We start from the raw sequence: 21,219 nt of genomic DNA on the forward strand, positions 1-21,219 counted from the left end.
AAGTGGTGGTGGGCAGGAAATGCTGGCAACATGAGAACTATGTCAGTGTGAGTTCTTTTACGAATGAAGAAAACACTTGGTTAGATTTAGGGAACAAAAAATACTTTATTTTGTTTAGTTTAGAAAAAAAGATAATTTCAGTTAAAATAACTACGTACAGGATGTAAGTGACATAAAAGTGTGTATTTTGCAGTTACCAATGATTATACTTTACAAAGATAGACGATGTGTCTTCACTTCTTCCCAGGGTACAAAAATTAATCCAAAATATTCCAGATATGGCTGCAGCTGGAGCCAGAATTGGCACGGTGGTGTCAAGTCACCGCCGTCCAGCCAACACCGACTGGCACAGGCAGCTGTAGGGCTGAGCAATATGGAGAAAATCAAATATCACGATATGTTTAACCAAACACCTCGATATCAATATGGCAACAACATTGTAGGGCTGACTGTTGGTGCTCTGACCAAATATTTAAACAAGATTTTACGATACGATTTTAATAGAGATAAATAACCATCAGTAATATGGATGTAATGACTGAGTAAAGGCAGATAATAGAACGGCTACAACAGTCTGATGAGTTCAGAAAATTACATCACTTTACTTAAATAGAGCCTTGCCATATCTAAAATCTAAGACATCTCGTGATATACTATCAATATGTTGCCCAGTTGATGATCAGTTATGATCAGACCTCGTCTTTATAGCATCAAATAACTCAAAACATCAGTGTGATAAGAATTATGTTTTGATCCTTTAGTTTGGCCCATGTCCCGTCCACTAACACAGAGGGAGCAGGGTTTATGACCTGTACTGCAGCCAGCCACCAGGGGGCGATCCAGATGTTTTGGCTTCACTTCTGGGGAACTGTCATGTCGTCCATCTTTATAAACGGCCTGTTTTAGTTACATAAAGTACTCACGTACACTTTACATAATTACATAAAGTCCGTAAAGTTATGTAACGTTGACTTTTGGTTTCACACGGGACACGAGCAGAAGTCTCCTGGGTGAAAGTCCATGTTTGTGTGACCCATCCACCACACCGCCCACTCACCCTGCACCGACTGTCTCATTTTTTCCATTTGATTTTTTCCACATGACTCCAACACATTCGGTGCCCACCACCAGGTTATGCATTATTAAGACTTTGTTTCCATTAAAAGTCTTTCTATGAGACTGTGTTGGTTACATACATGATATATTACCTCAATAAATATTTACTGTATGTCAGACTCAAACGGTACGTTAGTTTATAGCAGCTGGATTTGTGGCTTTGAAAGATGAAAATGCTTTTATCTCCAAAAAGGCAGAACAAGTTTCCCCTTTAAACATTAAATATTGAACTCAGTACATCAGATAAAACAGTGTCACATTGATTGGAGGAGTTTTGTCAGTCAGTCCCAAACAGCAGCAGAGTTCTCTTAATTTCATCTTTGCTCTATTTCAAACATCCGGAGCAAAGGACGCACTCGTCCTTGGAGTTGTGTCCAACTTGAATCAATGAGTGGTAACAATTAGCCTTCTCCCTATAACGAATGTATCAACCGAAAGACCAAATTATATACGTGTGTCTTGCTGTACGTGTCTTTTGTTTTTCATGTGTACTTTGTGCCTGTTGGGGTGTGATCTTTCTTTGTGTGTTTGTGTGATCTGAAACTTCCGAACAACTGAATTGGCCAAGTGCAGAAAACATTCATTTGTGGTAAAGTCGATAACAGACCAGAGTCGTCCGTCTAAAAGAGATGTGGCAATAAATGTGTTGATGTCCCAGTAGTGCCCCGTACTGCAGGACAATGCTCGATCAACTTCTAATGCTAGAAAACTGCCGGTGGCTAACGCTGCTAGTTAAACAAGGTTTTGAACAAAATTTGACTCAGTGAATATTTTAGATAACACACCAACCGTTCACGTCATCGGTTTGCTATTACGTGATTGATTTAACAAGCTGTGGCATCTTAGCATCGCACCCTTAGCTTGTGCTACGGTATTAGCATGTTGCCTGCTAAATAATATGCTAATATATTGTGCCTACTAGCATAGAATATTTTAAAATGTTAGCATTAGCTCTTGACGTGTTTGCTCATGTGTGCATAATACTAGCTCGTGTTATCATTACATTCGAGTCACAGAGCTAACGTCTGTTTTTCTGGAGGACAGATCTCTTTCATTTAATGACACTTAGCACAGGTTCAAAGGTGTGTCCAAATCCACAAGGAAATAATAAAGATATTCTGCTCACTGTGCGATAATAAAGATTATTAACCTCTCGTTATCCAAACAAAGATGGTAGCTGGAAGTCCTTGCTTATTTTTACACATTATTGTGTATTAAAAAAGAAAAGTTGGCTTTACCCCAAAAACAAGTCCCGGTTTTCCAAAACTAACGCTACACTCCTGCTTTAAGATAAACCATATTGCCAAAATTTCTTTTCGCATTTTACCTTTCTGTAAGCCACAAATTTGTTACATTGTGGTGAGGTTTAGGCACAAACGCAACTCAACTTATGGTTTGGAAAAGATCATGTTCTGGCTGAAACCACTCAAGTGTGGTGGCACAACAGTCACTGGAAAAGCAGGGACAGGGCGGTAGAAAAAACACCCGGGTTCAGTGGCTCAGACCCTGCTGGGAAATGCTGCAAATAGTTGGTATAAACAACCGGGACAGGTGACTCAAACACCCCTGAGAAATGCTGCAAATGCTCGGTACTAACACCTGGGACAGGTGGCTCAAACGCCACAAACAGTCAGTAAAACACCCGGGATCAGTGGCTTAAACATCACTGAGGAATACTGCAAATGGTCAGTGAATTCACCCAGGGTAGATCAGGCTCACACGCCACCAATAGTCTAAGAACACACAGGGCTGGTAGCTTAAACGGTGCTAAGAAATGCCACGAAGGGTGGGTGAAAAAACCAGTGGGATTGGTAGCTCAAATGCCGCTGAGAAATGTTATGAATAGTCGATGGAAAACACTGAGGTTCAGTGGCTCAAACGCTGCAGAGAAATAGTCGGTAAAAACACCCGAGACAGGCGGCTCAAACACCACAAATAGTCGGTAAACACAGTCTGGATCAGTGGTTTAATCGCTGTAGAGAAATGCTGCTAATACACGATAAAAACAATCAGGACAGGTGCTGCAAACGGTCAGTAAAAACACCCGGGATCAGTGGCTTAAATGCTGCCAAGAAATGCCATGAAGGATGGGTGAAAAACAAGCAGGATCTGTGACTCAAATGCTGCCGAGGGATGGCACAAACAGCACAAACAGACCGGCTTCTATGGCTAAAACGCGGCTAAAAAACGGCACCAACGATCGATGAAAAACACCTTTGGTCTGCAGCTAAAACTTCGCCTAAAAGGGTCGGTAGAAACACTGAGGCTCGGTGGCTCAAATGCTGCTGGCAAACTGAAACTGACTGCATGGAGTGTTTGTATTTTCTGCCAAACAACGCAAGGAATTTTCAGACTAACCAGGCTACGTAAATTTGGGCTGTCCGTACGTCACTTTAGGGATGTTGATTGGATTTCGTATAAAACATACAAATGTGATGTATCCATGGCAACCCTTTCTTCTGGTGACGGGGCTGTAAAGAAAGGAGAGTAGCATTATTGTAGCTGCCTCTAAAACTTCTACGTTTTCCTCTACGTCGTACGAATCAGACGAGGTAAAGATTCTTTGACTTCCGGCTGATGTCTTTGTTGGACAAAGACGTAGAGTCGTAATTTAATAAATCTGATAAACAGCGGACGGAATATTTTGGATCCAGATAGTCTGACAGATAGTGCTGTTAAATGACCCTCAAGGATTTGTCCTCCAGATGTGACCGATCCACATTAAAGATTTCATCATCGTCACTCTAAAGATTTAAAGTTTTGGATGTTTTGGTGTCTTTTGTCACGGCCTTTCTCTGTGGAAGGCTTTGGTTCAGCTGTTCATGTTGGTGCCTCTGTGCGTCTCTGTTAAACTGTATGAACTCTCTTTTCTGTATGATATGCATTGCATGTTTTTCTTCATTATGTTTAATCTTTATTTTCTAATATAAGACATGACTGTATGTGCTTTACGGCAGGAAGTGATATGACCCTATATTACAGGCTTTATGGTTCCAGGTGGTGATCGACATGGTGCAATAAACTGAAAACAGAAGGATAATTGTTCATTTTGAGTGACGCGGCCTTTTTCTTTCATCACAGCTGTTTCTGTGTTCCTGTGCCTCTTTGTGTCCTCAGCCTTGAAGTTTAACTTGTGTTTAGTTGTCTCATCGTTCACACAGTGACATTAACATATTTTTAAAGCAGTGATCCAGGATATGTGGAGTTATACTCACATCACATTCTGATGAAAATAATAACTATTCATATTGTCTGTATTTGTGTGTCTGACTTTACAAACAGCAAAGACAAAGACGTGTAATCATACTTCACAAAGTAATCATCACAAACCATAAGTTCCCACTGATTGAACAGGAAGTTGTCAAACTCTAACCTGAACTAAAGTCTTTCTGAAACTGATCTGTCAGCTGACCTTCTGACCTTTCAACTTAAACGCTAGGAAAAAGGTTGGCACTGTTTGTTTCTGCAAACCAAATAACATTGGTACATTATTATATCACATGCATTGAAACAGTTCAACAACCCTGTGGTTAATGTGTGGTTATGTTTAGGCGTAAAAAGATCATGTTTTGGCTTAAAATACCTGGTTTTGGGGGCATAATCCCCGCTGTAAAAAACAGCGATGTCCTGGTCAAGCATTTTTCTGTTGTTATAGCGCCACCCAGTTGCCAATTAGAGTTAAATTTCTCCAGTCACCTTGAGGCGTCCTGTTCTACATATCTACCAAGTTTAGTAAAAATCCATATGGCGGTTAGGCCTAGATAAGAAATGAGCTCTCTAGCGCCCCCATTTTGTTTGATGGGGTCAATAATGGAGGGGTCCCCTCAGATTATGTGTGGTCATATGCCTACAAAGTTGCGTGGTGATGGGTGAAACCCTTGAGATGTTATACACCTTTATGTGATGAGCCACGCCCTCCGCAATATTCATTGCCTTATAGAAGCTCAGTTTTAGTAAGTTTTCCAACTTTTGCCAAGAGGGAACTTTAGATATTGGTCCCTAGATTATGTTCACCCAGTTTCATGCAGATCACTCAAACTTCCTAGGAAGAGATCCATTTGAAGTGTTTTTCAAAAAATTCAAAATGGCGGAAAATCTATATAAGCGGAAGTTATGGGTTCTTGAGGCAAATGTGTTCCTCATGAGGAGAGGCATCTCTGTGCAAAGTTTCATGTCTCTACCACATACGGGGCATGAGATATGCCCATTCAAAGTTTGACATTTCAATGGGTTGCTATAGCGCCCCCCTTTGGCCAATTGATGTAATATTGCTTCATTGGCATCCTCCCATGACCCTCTACCACTGTGCCAAATTTCACATGGATTGACCAAGTCAGTGAGGAGAAAAACATGGAACACACACACACACACACACACACACACACACACAGAGTGTTCATCATTATATCGTCAGTGAGCAGGTGACTCGTCCATCGATCAGGAATGTGGACCACCATGATCTGATCTGATCGTTGGTCAACAGTGTCAATAAATGTCTGTGTCTTTGTTTATTTCCAGATCGGACATGTAAGTGAATGCAAACAAAAAAAATCCACCATTTTATTTGGGCTGGACTGAAGCCGGTGCAAAGTCTGAATGTTTATGATTACTCCTCCATGAAGACATGACGTCTCTCTGTGTGTCCGTCCCAAACTCAGAACCAAATGAATCCATCTGAGCTCAAACTCTGCTTTAAAACTGTTCTGTCTCCTTCAGCCCAGGTGAAGGTTGGTTGTTATAGATTTATGATAAATCACAATCACCACAACATCATCCCAGTTTGGCAGCAGCTCAGAGCACAGAGCCTTCTGTCCTCTGGACACAGTGTTGAACATTAACTACACAGATGTGATGAAATTCATGACTCTCATTCCAGGTTTTATCAGGTGCTCCATTTCCCAGCAGCTTTAACCCTTTAAACACAACATGGATATGAATGCAGACCATGTTTCAGAACATACATGTGGAAAATCATGTTTCTTTTGAACTTGGTCTCACTCTGAAGTCGTCGAAAACTGGCGCTTGGTCTGTGATTTGTTGTGTCAGGCACCAGCGTAGAATGCCCTCCATAATATGTGGCTGATCATAGTTATTGTTTAACGGACTGGACGGGACAACAGCGAAAGTTAAGGTGGCGGAAGTGCAAGTAGGGCGTGCAGGATGGGTCACACGAGGCCACTGATCACTTCCTGTAAGACTGTAAGGCCAAACCCTGGTCTTTGTTCCTAATCTCAACCACAGACGTAGCGACGTAGTGCTTTTATTTTGAAAGAGACTGTATGCAAACTGTACAGACAATGCATGTAACAGGCTGAAGTTGACACAGCGTCCCAGAACGTCAACAACCAACACACCCAGGGTACCTTGGACGTCATATGTGGACATGGAAAGTCCATGACCAAACGTGGACATGTGACGAGGTCACAGTGAGGACGTGTTCTTGTCCTGCAGTCTGGCATCGTAGATTCTAACTCCTACAATACCCATGAGTCTTTGCTGCCGTTGCTGTGGAGAAAACAACAATCAGAGGTGCGAATCAGAGCCGTAGCAAATTAAAGGGTAGCTTACGTATTTTTCAGCCCTGTTGTTCCATGTTTTTGTGTCTAAGTGACTAATTGGCACAAGAAGTTTTGAAACAGGTCCAGAGAGAGAGTGCTGCAGCTGGCAGCCATGAAACAGGCTGCAGTGTAACCACTGACAGGCTCAGACTGTTATTCTAAGTGTCTGACAGCATGATGAAAGGATCCCTACAGAGACAGAGCTCTGTGGTGAAGAGGAAGATCATTTTTGTTTCACCAGAAACAGCCCTGAAATCACCATCACCAAACCCACCAGACCAAAATGCAGATCTCAAAACCCAGAAAAGAACGGAAATCTCTGCTAGCTGCTAGGCTAATGTAAACAATGTAAAATGCCATAGACTTGTGCTAATAACGTTAGCATGTTGTATTTGTGGGGAAAATGTGTCCAGATAAAGACAAGTGTTTTTCTGTGAATGCTGCGAGTTATAGTGAAGCTGATTTGTGTTTGAAACTGTCTCTATTAAGCCATGTTTACTGTGTGTTTAATGTGCGTTTAATGTGTGTTTAATGTGTGTTTAATGAGTGTTTAACGTGTGTTTAATGTGTGTTTAATGTGCATTTAATGTGTGTTTAATGTGTGTTCAATGAGTGTTTAACGTGTGTTTAATGTGTGTTTAATGTGCATTTAATGTGCGTTTAATGAGTGTTTAATGTGTGTTTAATGTGTGTTTAACGTGTGTTTAATGTGTGTTTAATGTGTGTTTAATGAGTGTTTAACGTGTGTTTAATGTGCATTTAATGTGTGTAATGTATGTTTAATGTGCATTTAATGTGTGTTTAATGTGTGTTTAACGTGTGTTTAATGTGCGTTTAACGTGCGTTTAATGTGTGTTTAACATGTGTTTAACGTGCGTTTAATGTGTGTTTAATGTGCGTTTAACATGTGTTTAACATGTGTTTAATGTGCGTTTAATGTGTGTTTAATGTGTGTTTAACGTGTGTTTAATGTGTGTTTAATGTGGGTTTAATGTGTGTTTAATGTGTGTTCAACGTGTGTTTAATGTGTGTTTAGTGTGTGTTTAACGTGTTTAATGTGTGTTTAATGTGTGTTTAGTGTGTGTTTAACGTGTGTTTAATGTGTGTTTAATGTGTGTTTAACGTGTGTTTAATGAGTGTTTAATGTGTGTTTATTGTGTGTTTAATGTGTGTTTAATGTGTGTTTAACGTGTGTTTAACATGTGTTTAATGTGTGTTTAATGAGTGTTTAATGTGTGTTTAATGTGTGTTTAGTGTGTGTTTAATGTGTGTTTAATGTGTTTAATGTGTGTTTAATGAGTGTTTAATGTGTGTTTAGTGTGTGTTTAGTGTGTGTTTAATGTGTGTTTAATGTGTGTTTAACGAGTGTTTAATGTGTGTTTAGTGTGTGTTTAACATGTGTTTAATGTGTGTTTAACGTGTGTTTAATGTGTGTTTAATGAGTGTTTAATGTGTGTTTAACGTGTGTTTAACGTGTGTTTAATGAGTGTTTAATGCGTGTTTAGTGTGTGTTTAATGTGTGTTTAACGTGTGTTTAATGTGTGTTTAACATGTGTTTGTTTAATGAGTGTTTAATGTGTGTTTAATGTGTGTTTTGAATCAACTTTACAGCACTTCACAGAAACTCTGTCGCCATCTAGTGTTTGGAGGTGTAACTGCAGAGTGACACAGCTGACACACCACTGCACAAGTATAAATGCTCACAGCAGCGTAGGCCACATGTGTAGGCTATGCCACACAAGTATAGATCCTCCTTACGCCTGACAGTTATCACGCCGTAGAGCAGGCTATTTCAGCAGTATCAGTTACCATGGTTACTGAACAGGGATTTATATAAGCCACAGTAATGAAATGTACAGTGTCAGTGTCTCTGCCGCATAATGACAAACACACGTGACGTATCCGTAGTTTAATGCTAACATTAGTTCTGGTGACTGGGAAGTTTTCGCACATGCTCAGATAGACGGTAACAAAGATCCAATATTTCATTCAAATGTCAGGACACAGTGTGTGTGTGTGTGTGTGTGGGGGGGGGCGGTCAGCACTGACAAGACAAGCTAATGATTGATTGGTGACATCATCAGTGTGTCTCCTTTATAAAGAGAAAACTGTCTGACGCTTCAGGACAAACCTTCAGTCTCTTACATCAAAGAGGAGAATAAGAATATTTTTTTAATCAGCTGAAGGTAAAATAGTTTTGTCCAAATCTTCAGAGGAAACCAGTCGGTCCATGTTTGAGTTTGTCATGATGACATCAGCCGGAGTTTGTTCTCTCGTTCTGTCTGTCCTCGTCTCTTCCTCCATCACGGTGAGTTCACTCTGGTGTTTAACTGTTCAAGGCATTTTAGTTTTAAATATTTGGGACTATTATTTGTTTTTATTTCTGTCCTCAGGTCAGATTTATGCACATGAAGCTGAGTACTGTGACAATATAATGCAGCAGTGTTCAATAACACCACAGTCAGGAGTCACTGAAGGGCTGAGTAACTTAACACGTCAGTATATGTTAGAGAGTAGCACAGTATATTCACAGTGCATTAAACCGAATTACAAAACATTGTATGGAAGCTGTAATGGGCCAAACATATCTATTTATATTCCTGACATTAATTAATAAACATATGTGATAAGAGAGGTCAACCAGCTGCTGTAAAGTTACAAACATAATTAAGTCTATACATTAATACATATAATACAAACAACTGTTAATTAAAGTAATAAAAAATGGAGAGTGAAATATTAAGCTTTATACTTTAAAATGCAAAAGGTTTTTATGATGAACAGACAAATTATTAAATAAATAAATAAACATTAGCTTCATAGAGTAAAACAAATGTGTGTTCATGTTTTTTAACAACTGATTGGAGCTAAAGGGAAAAGTAAAAAGCTTTAAACTTCTGTTGACATTTTGATTAACAGTACTATTTACTGACGCACTCAGTCATATTTTTGACTCGTCTGATCATATTTTGCTGTGACAATGTGACAACCCTGATTTTAAAAAGTCTGGACGCTGTGTAAAATGTCACTAAAAGCTGAATGATATGATTTGCAAATTCTTTTTGTGGCAGCAGGGAAATCAAGTATTAGTTAGATTTTCTTAGTACCAACTGAGCATGGTTTAAACACCACAGCCTACCTGAGTATTGTTGCTGAGCGTGTCCATCCCTTTATGACCACAGTGTACCCATCTTCTGATGGCTACTTCCAGCAGGATAACGCACCATGTCACAAAGCTCACATCATCTCAAACATGACAATGAGTTCACTGTACTCCAATGGCCTCCACAGTCACCAGATCTCAGTCCAATAGAGCATCTTTGGGATGTGCTGGAACGGGAGATTCTCATCATGGATTCTTTATATTTTCCACGGCGTCCCAACTCTCTCAGGATCAGGGCTGTGGCTCTCCCTTGTTGTTGTACCACGATTCTTTTACTGAACCTCTGTATCACCTCCTTTCAGCTCTCGACTCAGAGCTCCCCTCCAAAGACAGACGACTTTCTGGGACCAGTCAAGTGTCTTGAAAAGAAGTAAGTGCTCTGCTCTCTGATTGGCTGGACTTGTTTATTGTTTGTGTATTGTTTTTGAGTCACCAGGCCCAGTGTTAATTCAGTCTCTCTCTTGGTTTCTCAGTTTAACTCGTGAATCCTGCGGCCTGGTGTTTTGTCCTCCGTGGCAGTCCTGCATAGATGGACAGTGCATTTGTAAACCGGCCTACAAGTGTCCCACAGAGGGCATGACCCCAGTCTGTACCCATGGCAACAAGCACCTCCTGTCCTACTGCCAGGTAATAACATGAGTGGTGACTGAACAAGACACTGACACTGGCAGCTGGAGTTAGATTCTCACTGGAGTCTCTTTCACTAAAGATGTTAAGAATGAAAACACCAACCAACACCAGTTAGTTTCCACTGCCACCAGGGGGCACCAGACTGTGACGCTGCTGTGAACGATAATTCCAGTGTCAGTGGAGCGTTTATTGGCCTCTGGGCTTTCCCTATTTAACAACGATTTTATTAAACACAAACTTAAATCTATATTGTACAGAAAAAAACCCAACAACAATGTATAGACCCTCACAGACGTTATCACTGTCATGATACATTTTCCTGTAGAGACTCTGCCCTCTGCCTGTATCTTTGTATTTTCTTCATATTTTGCTGTGGTGGGGACGTTCTTTGGCACAGCACGCAAGTGAGATTGGGACTTCATAAATAGGTGGCGACCAGGTGTCAGACTGTAAGCAGCGGACATCCAAGAGGAAGCAATTAAAATCTTGGACTCTGCACCAAAAATATGTAGATTCAATGAGGTGAAACGCCAAACAGACAAAGCTCGTTCCTAAATGAGAGTGAATCTGGGGTTGGTTGGTTCACACTTGCTGGAGATAGTTAGTTACAAACAGCAGCCGACAGTTCTTGCATTACATACCTTTAAGTTCCTGTTATTCATTTAGAGTTGTGGACGAGGATCACCATGTTGCACCGCCATGTTTCTACAGTAGCCCAGAACGGACAAACCAAACACTGACTCTAGTTAGAGATGTTCATGTTTTCACATCAGCCACTGCAGTTGGAGGAAAACACAGATTTTTAAAATTGAAACTGCTTCATTTAGTGTTTTTCCAGGTGTAAATCAGCAGGTCTGTTTGTTTCTGAGAGGACGAGACCTCTGTGGATCATTCAGCTCCTGGTAACAAACCTCCTTAACAATAAATACTGCAGGTTTTCTAACCAGGAGAAGTTTCAGCTGGTTGTAATCTGCATCCTCACCTCTAGATGCCACTAAATCTCCCTAAATCTGACACATTTCAGCTAACGGACAACCCGCAGTAAGACTCTCCCACCAAATGTAGCAATTTCAAGGTTATGTCATTAGTACATTTTATACATGGGGGCCATGCAGTGTGCTTTACTTAAATAAAAGCAAAAAGAAGCATTGGTGTAATATGATTTAAAGAAAGTGCATCACATAGTAATTAAAACGAGCAATATAATTAAAAGATAAGGTATATAAAATGAAGGTATAGCGTAGTGAAACAGAAATCAAAGATAAACCTTACAGATTAAAAACATCATCATCTGCATATTGGGAAACAATTTACATTAAAAACAACTGTTGCACATCAGGTCTGAATCCACAGTTCTGTGAAAATGCAAAACATCTGTGTGGATACATTTCACACGGGAACAATACGCACTAAATCAAAAATGTAACTTGTGTGTATTTATTTTGGTGCTTGAAGTAAGCGACAGAGCCTCCGAGCTTCAGCAGCGATATCTGATGATGTTTTGCTTTTAAAGCTTCCCAACAAAAGAAAAGATTTTGTAATGTCATTAAACAGACGTGGAGTTCAGTGATACATATTATTTGTGGCAGCAAAGCTTTGGAAGACACAACATGATCTTAAAGGTTTTTCTGCTTTACACCAAATGATGACTTTGTCCTGCAGGAAGTAACAGAAACATGGTTTTGTGCTTTGGACTTTGTGTTGGAAAAATGTGAGACAGAAGCTCAGTAACATGACGAAATACAGAAAACCATCGGTCACCAAGTCATAATGAACATTTGTGAACATAAACATGTCTGAATAAAGAGTCCGAGCCTTCTCTGAGATTAAAGATGATTTATTTTCCAGGCGATGGCTGTTTCCTGTCGGACCATGAAACCCTTCATGTCCCATTTTGGAAAAACCTGCACAGGTGTGTTCTCAGATTTATCTCGAGCTGTTCTCTGAAGTTTTAGCATCCTTCATTAGAACCTTCATCTGCTGGTGTATCTCTCTTCACTTTGACCTTTGTCTTCGTCTCACTTCAGCTGCTCAACCAAAGTTCAGAGGTTCAGTCGAAGAGGGCACGGAGGTGGTCAGGCTCTTTGTTCCCAGCACTGGGAGCACTGGAGGATGTGGTGAGGAGTTGCTGGTGTGTCAGGAGCTGTGGGACATGGCTGCTGCTAACGTGGCCTGCAAGGCGGCTGGGCACCCTCTGTGAGAGGAGTCATATTTTACATTTCATAATGCACACACACTGTAAATATACTGGAAACCATTAAAAACCTTTTGTGCCTAAACGTAACCAAACATTAACCAAAGCTTTGACATTGAATTCAAGTAATTGTGTAAAGTTTTAACACATCAGCTGCACATGACACGTACAAATGTAATGTATCTGTGGTTTCATTATTCTGCCCATTGGGTTGTCTGATTCTGACTGATCGACAGTTTCCACTGTGATTTTAAATGTCATGTTGCGTGTGCGTGCAGAGGTGCAGCGTCTGCTGGCACCGTGTCGTACATCTCCCTGAAGAGCTACCATGAAGACCAGGAGTTACCCACCAAATGTGTGAGTGTCCGTTGCCAAGGTTACGAGACCTCACTGGCAGAATGTGTGATCTACGACAAGACCGCCATCGACAACGGGGAGATCGCCACGGCAACCTGCGTACAGCCGACAGGTGAGTGACTGTAAATGTAAATGTAGCCCTTTACAACAACCCACAGGTGAACCAAAGTGCTTTACAGAATATAACATACAGTTTAAACACAGAATAAAAGAATAAAAGTATTGCCACACTCCTGGGTATTAAAGGCCATCCTGAATAAATAAGTTTTTAGTTTTGATTTAAAGAGGCCCAGGTCAGAGATAGCACACATGTCACAGGGGAGCTTCTTCCAGAGCCTGGGTGCAGCAACTGAAAAGGCTCGGTCACCCCAGTGTTTATACTTAGACCTGGGCACTTCCAACAAAAGTTGGCTGGATGACCTCAAAGCCCTGCCATGCTCACGAACAGTTAAAATCTCAGATAAATAGATGGGGCAAGGCCGTTGAGAGCTTTTAAAACAAACATTAATAGTTTAAAATCAACTCTAAAATGGACAGGAAGCTGATGGAGAGAATAGAGGACTGGGGTAATGTGCTCTCGTCTACTAGTGTTAGTTAACAGACAGGCAGCTGCATTTTGAACAAGCTGAAGGGGGCTAAGAGAAAACTGGGAGATGCCAACATACAGTGCATTGCAGTAATCTAGTCTGGAGCTAATTAGAGCATGGATAGCTCTCTCCAGGTTGTGACAGCTCAAGAATGATTTTACTTTGGCCAGGAGACGTAACTGATAAAAGCTTGTCTTTATGACATTGTCAATTTGTTTATCAAATTTAAAATAACTGTCAAAGATCACTCCCAGATTTCTGACAGTAGGACTGAACGATGAAGACAAGGCACCAAAGCCAGTCGTCACAGTATCCCCAAACACAATGCACTCTGTTTTGTCTTCATTTAAATGCAGAAAGTTTTGGGCCAACCACTGCTTGATGTCAGCAATACAGTCAAGTAGGGAACTTTGTGCATCAGTGCCTCTAGGCTTCAGTGGCAGATAGATTTGCAGATCATCTGCGTAACAATGAAAAGAAAGCTTGTGCCTGGCTATAATAGACCCAAGTGGTAACATATGTAACGAAAAAAGAATAGGGCCAAGAATAGAACCTTGCGGGACCCCACACGAAAGAGAGGCACTGGAGGTTGTAGGTTGTGTTCTGCTTCCTCAGTTTGATCTGACTCTGTTTTCACTGGTCATGTGTGTGTGTTTGTTTCAGCAGGGGAGTGTGAGTTCAGGTGTGTGAACGGGAAGTGTGTGTCTCTCAGTCAGACGTGTGACGGAGTCGACGACTGCGGCGACCGCAGCGACGAGATGTGCTGCAAGAGTAAGACAGAAATACACAACACACATTCACATATAGATGTAACAACCACAGATATACTACATATACTTTACAAGAGTGTCATGTGACACCATTTTTGTTGTTGTCATCAAACTGGGTATTTTTTAAGAAGAGGTTGGGACATGACCATGAACTTAACTGGGTTTTTCTGAACAAGTTCGGGACATATCCAGTCATATTTTAAGCAACCACACAGGGTAATTGTTAACCAGAGTTTGGGACACATTCAGGCGTATTTGTAGCGACCAAAATTGGTCTGTTTTAACAAGAGTTCTGGACATGTCCAGCTGTGTTTGCAGCTATTAAACCAGGTGTTTTTTAACAAACCAAACAGGGTCTTTCTTAAAAAGTGCGGGACATATCCAGCCATGTTTGATGGGTTAGGGACACGTCCAGGTGCATTTGTAGCAACCAAAACTGGTCTGTTTTGACAGAAGTTCAGGACATGTCCAGCTGTTTTTGTAGATGTAACAACGACTGATATGCTCCATCGTTTATAATGTGAACCACTGTTTGTCTTCATGTCAGAATGCAGGAACGAAGCTTTCCGCTGCAGCACAGGTGTGTGTTTGCATAAAGAAGCAGTCAGGGATGGACAGATCGACTGTCTTAATGGCGAGGATGAATCAAAGAAACACATAAGTACTGAACACACACACACATCATTGAATTTGAATTTTGTGTAACATCTAACGTACATTTACTCAGCCCTGTCCCCAGAAGAAAATGTTGCCATGACATGTTTCTGCAAACCAGGAATGTTTCAGAGGTGACGTAGTTTATGAGCTGACTTTGTCAGTGGGAGGTGGAGGAGATGGTGGATCTTGTGACACGTAGGAGAGATGCCTGCTAAGCTGCAGACCACTGTTTGAAACCAACAAACAACAACAACAGTTTTTAATGAGTCATCGCTGTTTTTCCAGTGGGACTTGTGTTCCAAAGGTATTTTCAGCCAAAACATGATCTCATCCAAGCAATGTTTGTGCCTAAGCATAACCACATGTTAACCAAAGCACCAAAGCAAAGCTTCAACATGTCCGCTACAAAATAATGTACAAATTTGACGTATTCATGGTTTGCAGAAACGATCAACATTTGTTCTGGAGATTTTGTTAATTCACTTTTCACGGATCTGAACAGAGCAGCACTTTGTGAAAGACAGTGATATTAAACAGTGTCAGGTTTGATCTCATGTTTTGTTTTTCTATGTCCCACAGAGCCACAGATCTCACTTCCAATGAACACAGGTAACCATAGTAACCCTATCACCACTATGTAACGCCAGCACTTCTTGTTTGTTGCGACTGTGACATCAGTAATGTTGTTTTTGTGATGAAGAGGCTGATGATACATGTTTTCTGTTCTATTTCAGAATACATCTCTCCCAAAAATGGTTTGTAGTTTAATATTAACAGGCAACACACTACTTTATTTTTCCCCCATTTAGTGTTTATCATCAGTAAATCAACATGTGATAAATGTCGTACAACACACAATAATCTGACAAATATGATTTAGCCAAAGGAGAAAACAAAGCGAAAGAATTGTTTAATACGACTGATTCTTGGCAATTTTTTGAGGTAATTAAATGGGATCTAATTTTTGAAAAAAAGAAATATAAATACATATATATATATATATATATATATATATATATATATATGTATATATGTATATATGTATATATATATATATATATATATATATAGTAGTTGACGGCGAACAAACAATTCATTTCATCCGATTTGAAGAAAGATAATTATGCAAGTCAAGAAAGTCAGTTTGTTGTAAAACTGTTGAAGAATAAATCTGTGAAACTACATAGTTAGAATGACTTCACATGTTGTGAAAGTGATGTCATAGCTTTCTCACTCATGTGAACCTTGTTTTGCTTCCCGGCTGATAAAAAGACCAGAAGTGAATAAAACACATCAGAAAAAAACCAAACCACAAAATATCTCCATACTGCAAATACAACTTTTTATGTCGGGGCTTCAGGACACTTGGATCACTACGGACGAGCAGTATGGAGATATTTTGTGGTTTCAGTTATGTGTATGTTTTTGGACGTTTGAATCTGGGGCGTCGTCAGCCTGATGCGAAATCGCGCCACGTTTTTTCCGTGCTGCTTAATTTGCAAATTTCGTATCATACGCATTGCATCCATTGTGTGCCACCAATTCACTTCTAAACGCGTCTACGTTGACTTTACATGTATTCACAAGTGCAAATTGTTTTATTCGCGCCCAGTGTGAACACAAAATAATGACCCCCTGTTAAAGACCCAGGTTTTACATCGACAAACTTCATATGTGTAATTCATGGCACAATTCAAACTGGATCAAAAAGTTATTTGTCTCTCACTGTTGACTACCGTATTTTTTTATTCTATTTTTTAATAATAAGGTCTCATGGTGGGTGCGGAGGGGACTTTGCTCTGTGGTGCAAAAATAATTGTCAGGAACCTTCTGTAAATTTTAGAATGTGATTTTTCAAAAAGGGGATGGTCACTAGTGATTATCAGTTCTTTATGTAAAACTGTCAGAAGAATTCATTTAAAAGATGTTTCTGTGCAGAAACGAAGAACACCAGAGCTCATCTGGAGTCAAGGCTGAGCTGTGGGATTCCTAAAACCAGCACAGAGAACGATGAGTATGAGGAGCGAGGAAGAGGAGGCCGCTTTAAGAGAGTGTTGGGAGGATGGCCAGCACAACGGGTCAGTCACACACAAACCTCTCTGTCTGTCAGTTTAATCTGAAATCATTACCTTTATCACCCCATCAACCACAGCTAATGACTGAACCAGCAGACAGCAGGGTGGAGCTGTTACTGATCAATAATAATGTGTTCTCTGTGTGCAGACTCAGATCCAGTGGCAGGTCGCTATCGAGCTGAAAAAAAGGATTCAGTGCGGAGGAGCTTATATTGGAGGCTGCTGGGTCGTCACTGCCGCTCACTGCATCGGGTAGGACGCATGAAGAAGTGCTGCCAGTGTAGTTTTAATGATTCACATGACAGCAGAAAAATTACAGTTTGAGAGTCAGACGTTCCAGAGACAGATGTAGGCTGACACGTCACCTTGAATGTGTGGAAGATGTAGACAATGTAACTTTAAAAGCAAACAACACTTCTTTCCTTTTACAAATAAGTCTCTCCTTTCTCTCTCTCTTCCAGGCAAAACCCGTCCCTCTCCATCACCACAGGCGCAGTTTCTGGTCAAGACAACCAAAGGTAATCATCCGTTTAATTTTTTATTTAGTGAACTCAAAAGTTGAGCATTATCTTGATTTCTTCTTGTCCTCTCACTGACCGTAATCGTCATCCATTTCTCTCTTGAAGGCCCAATCCTGCTACGCTGGTTGTGAAGTTTAGTCTCTGGAAGAGGAGCAGACCTCAGGAAACAACAGATATTGTTCCTGTTAAAGATGTCCACGTCCACCCTCTGTATGAATATGTCACAATTTATTACATTAATAAAACTCCACTTGTATGGCACACCAGGGTGAACCTGATAGATCACAAAGTTTTATGGGACTATGTATTTTCTTGGGAGGGTGGATAAGTGGCTGCTTCTCTTCCCACATGAATTTACAGGATTACGCTTTAGAGAAAGAGATGATTGCAAATGTAACTTCATCAATAGTTGGAGTAAAGGAGGTTTAGCTCTACAGGTCATAAAGCTGAGAGGGATGAGGACAGATTTCTGACAGTCAGTGTAAACGACAAAAGAGCCAAACTGAATATTCAGCCTGTTCTCATTCCAAAATCATCAAACACCGCCGCTTTGTCAGTGATTTCAGCGTCAATCACCGAAACCAAAAGCCACCTTTGGCGGCAGTATAATACTCCGCTGATGGTGTCAGTTTTTAACGTAGCTGGACCGAACCTTTCATGGTGTTCTGATGCGTAGCCGGTCAGCCAGACAGTACCTGTCACTGCAGAATGATTTGCAGACAGACGGTGTCAGTTCATGATGTGGCTGGACGACACCTGTTGATACGCAGATGCACAACGTGTTTTTGCAAAGTAGGACAGGCTACTGGACCAAAATCCCACATCCAGCCAACCAATTCCAACCAATCAAGGCCCTCTGACATCATCAGTGAGCTGCTCCTGTGCTTCTTTCAAAATTCCTTTGTGCTTCTGCAGAGCTGAGCGATTTTCACAAATTAAGATTAGTACAATTAAATAAAATCCTCAGTAACACTGAAAAAAACTTGTAAGCTACTGCAGGGTTAGCAAGTTAGTTTGCTAGGTGGGTAGGCTGTCACAAAAGTATGATATGCGCTATTGGTAAGCAGGTCTCTATGTAATATAAAGAGCTGGAAAGTCCCTGTAGGGCGGGCAGGAGGGTGGTGGATGGGTCCAACGAACCCTGCACTTTCACCCAGGAGGCCAGTGTTCAGGTCTAAACCTGACCACGTGCTTTTGTTGCCTTCCCGGCATTGGTTATGGCGTCCTGTATCACTGACAGCAGAAGTCAAAGGATACCTAGCACATAATATATTGTTGTGAAAGTTCACTCACAAAGCGGCGATATGTGAGAACTTGGGATGAGAATATGTTGGAACATTCCAAGTACATGAGGCAGTGAGGACATTAGGTAAGTATTGTACAGAGTCATCAGCATACAGACAAATTTGATGCAGTTTGCCTTTTAACATAATTGGTACAATTTTGCTCAAAAGTCTGACCTTATGGGTTAAAAAAAGAAAAGGCTCACTGGAGGTCCCTCTTTGGTTCTGTCAGGTGTAACAGAACAAAATTATGCAGGACTTATCACAATGTGTTATTTGTGCTACATCGTCAAAAGAAATATAGCAAAGCATTGATTCAGGTAGAGATGAGAGCAATAATCTTATGATGCCATCACACTGGATCTAACCAATCTTTTTTAATGTCTAAATCACCCACTGACTCAAATAAAGGTACAACCCCAACACCCGTGAGAATGACATCGCCCTGTTGCAGCTTCAGAAGCTCCCACATAGTGACAAGTGTTTGGAGGACAACCCTGCAGTCAGCCCTGTCTGCGTTCCCTGGACCACCAGGCTCTTCCATCCCAGCCACACCTGCACTATCTCTGGATGGGGACAAGATGGAGGTACGACGATATGACAGTATGCCAGGGCCCTGTTGTCACATGTCGCCCCTTTGTCAGTGGACTTTCACGTCTACATATTACATGTTAGGTATCCTTCTGTGTCTGCTGATGATGTTCAGGAGTGCTGCTACCAATCCCGAGACATATGGAGAGTAACGTGTGTGCATGAATCGAGTTGACTGCCTGAACTAGCCCCTAGGCATCGTTGTGTTTAAATTTACAGTTGCAAACTCAACACTTCATCCATGTTGTACGGATAAATGTACAGAGGTGAAAATATGCACATCATACTGATTTACCACGTGAGCCACTGCTGTGTACATCACACATTGTTCAAACGATGGTCCTGGTGCTGATGATGCACTTCTCTATAGGTGGTATACAGTCCTCGTACCTGCAGTGGGCCAACGTGTCCCTCATTGAGGACTGTCAGAGATTCCACAACGACAGCTTTAAACCTGGCATGCTCTGTGCAGGTAGGAGTACTCATATCTCAGTGTGCTGACACTTACTGTAGTCATGAAAAGAGTCCATGTGAGGTTTGTTTGTGCGTGCAGGTGATCTGGATGGCAGCGTGGACGCCTGTGAGGGGGACAATGGAGGTCCTCTGGTGTGTAAGGATGAACTCGGTGTTTCCTACTTGTGGGGCATCGTCAGCTGGGGGAGGGGGTGTGGCCAGCCGAACTCTCCAGGAGTTTATACACAGGTAAGAAAAGTGAAGCCGTTGTATTAGTGCCACCTTCACCCGTCTGATAAATCCTGGTGTTTCTGGTGAATCTGTTACTTTTTCTTGAGCTGACACCATGAGGCCGAAGTTTTCACTTGTTCACCACAAATGTACAAATTACAGAGGTTGTGTTTCAGACACTCTATGAGCATTTCTTTTGGACAAAATATCAGCTTAGCACTGACATAACTCATGAATACATGGAGAGACATACTGATCAAATCCCAGCTCTCCAGAGTATTGATTTTAATCACCCCTTGACCTTTCATCTCTTAACAACCTCAATCGAACCACTGATGATCTGATTAGTGGACACTGATTGTTGTCAGTCTCGTTTGAGGCATGAAAAGACATTGTCGCTGTCCTTCCTGTTGGGTTAGTGGCACAAGAGTTGGTTTTGTTTACAGACAGCACTGGTTGTTGACGAGGATTGTGCCTCTTTAGCGAACCATAACCAAGTGCTCTTTGTGCCTGAACCTGACCACACATTAACCACAGCATTGTTGTAAAGTTTTGTTCTCTCCACCACATTATAATGTATAAGTGGAACATATCTGTGGGTCACAGGAACGCACAATGCCAACAATTTTCCTGGAGATTGAGTCAAAATATCTCAACAGCTGTTTGATGAGTTGCCAGCAGGTCATGAGGGCGGGACTTTAACTCAAAGAATGACAGTATCACCTCTGATAATAACACTCTGTATGTGTCTCTGTCTTTCAGGTGGCTCATTACTTTGAGTGGATCAGGTCTCGGACAGGGTGGGCTGTGGTGACAAAGTTCAACTCCCAGTAACACTTTCAAAACCAGTCACATAGGGTCCTATTTTTATATTTCACTCTGACTACAGCTGTTTACTGACAGAAAACATTCTTTGTTTTTTAATAAAAGCAAGTTCAATCATCAGCTCTGCCTGCTGTGTGTGTCCTCATTAATGTACAGTTAATAAAATATTGTTATTTAATAGTATAACTCGTAAACTACTGTTGGTACC

At 41.1% G+C, this 21,219-nt stretch overlaps 1 protein-coding gene across 2 annotated transcripts; it reads left to right on the top strand.

The window, feature by feature from the left end:
- Positions 1–8,784: 8,784 nt before the first annotated feature.
- LOC117246411 (complement factor I-like) lies at positions 8,785–21,131 on the top strand. Of its 2 annotated transcripts, none has more exons than XM_033610277.2 (18): positions 8,785–8,982; positions 10,140–10,207; positions 10,311–10,464; positions 12,316–12,379; positions 12,495–12,663; positions 12,940–13,130; positions 14,269–14,376; positions 14,923–15,036; positions 15,612–15,641; positions 15,767–15,787; positions 16,971–17,110; positions 17,256–17,359; positions 17,569–17,625; positions 17,734–17,838; positions 19,323–19,498; positions 19,873–19,974; positions 20,056–20,204; positions 20,949–21,131. In XM_033610277.2, exons 1-18 carry the CDS (start codon positions 8,905–8,907, stop codon positions 21,018–21,020), a joined length of 1,902 nt encoding a protein of 633 aa, XP_033466168.1. In that variant the 5' UTR covers positions 8,785–8,904; the 3' UTR covers positions 21,021–21,131. The 2 variants fall into 2 exon arrangements, with proteins under 2 accessions (XP_033466168.1, XP_033466170.1); XM_033610279.2 differs by having other exon boundaries at positions 14,272–14,376.
- The last annotated feature ends 88 nt before the right edge of the window (positions 21,132–21,219 follow it).

This window comes from Epinephelus lanceolatus, chromosome 22 (genome assembly GCF_041903045.1).
Source record: "Epinephelus lanceolatus isolate andai-2023 chromosome 22, ASM4190304v1, whole genome shotgun sequence".
In the NCBI taxonomy this organism is placed as follows: domain Eukaryota; kingdom Metazoa; phylum Chordata; class Actinopteri; order Perciformes; family Serranidae; genus Epinephelus; species Epinephelus lanceolatus.

Coding starts and splice junctions, on each gene's coding strand:
- LOC117246411 (XM_033610277.2), top strand. CDS start 8,905: ATGTTTGAGTTTGTCATGATGACATCAGCCGGAGTTTGTTCTCTCGTT. Junction 12,664..12,939: donor AAGGCGGCTGGGCACCCTCT/GTGAGAGGAGTC, acceptor GTGTGCGTGCAG/AGGTGCAGCGTCTGCTGGCA. Junction 17,360..17,568: donor ACTGCCGCTCACTGCATCGG/GTAGGACGCATG, acceptor TCTCTCTTCCAG/GCAAAACCCGTCCCTCTCCA.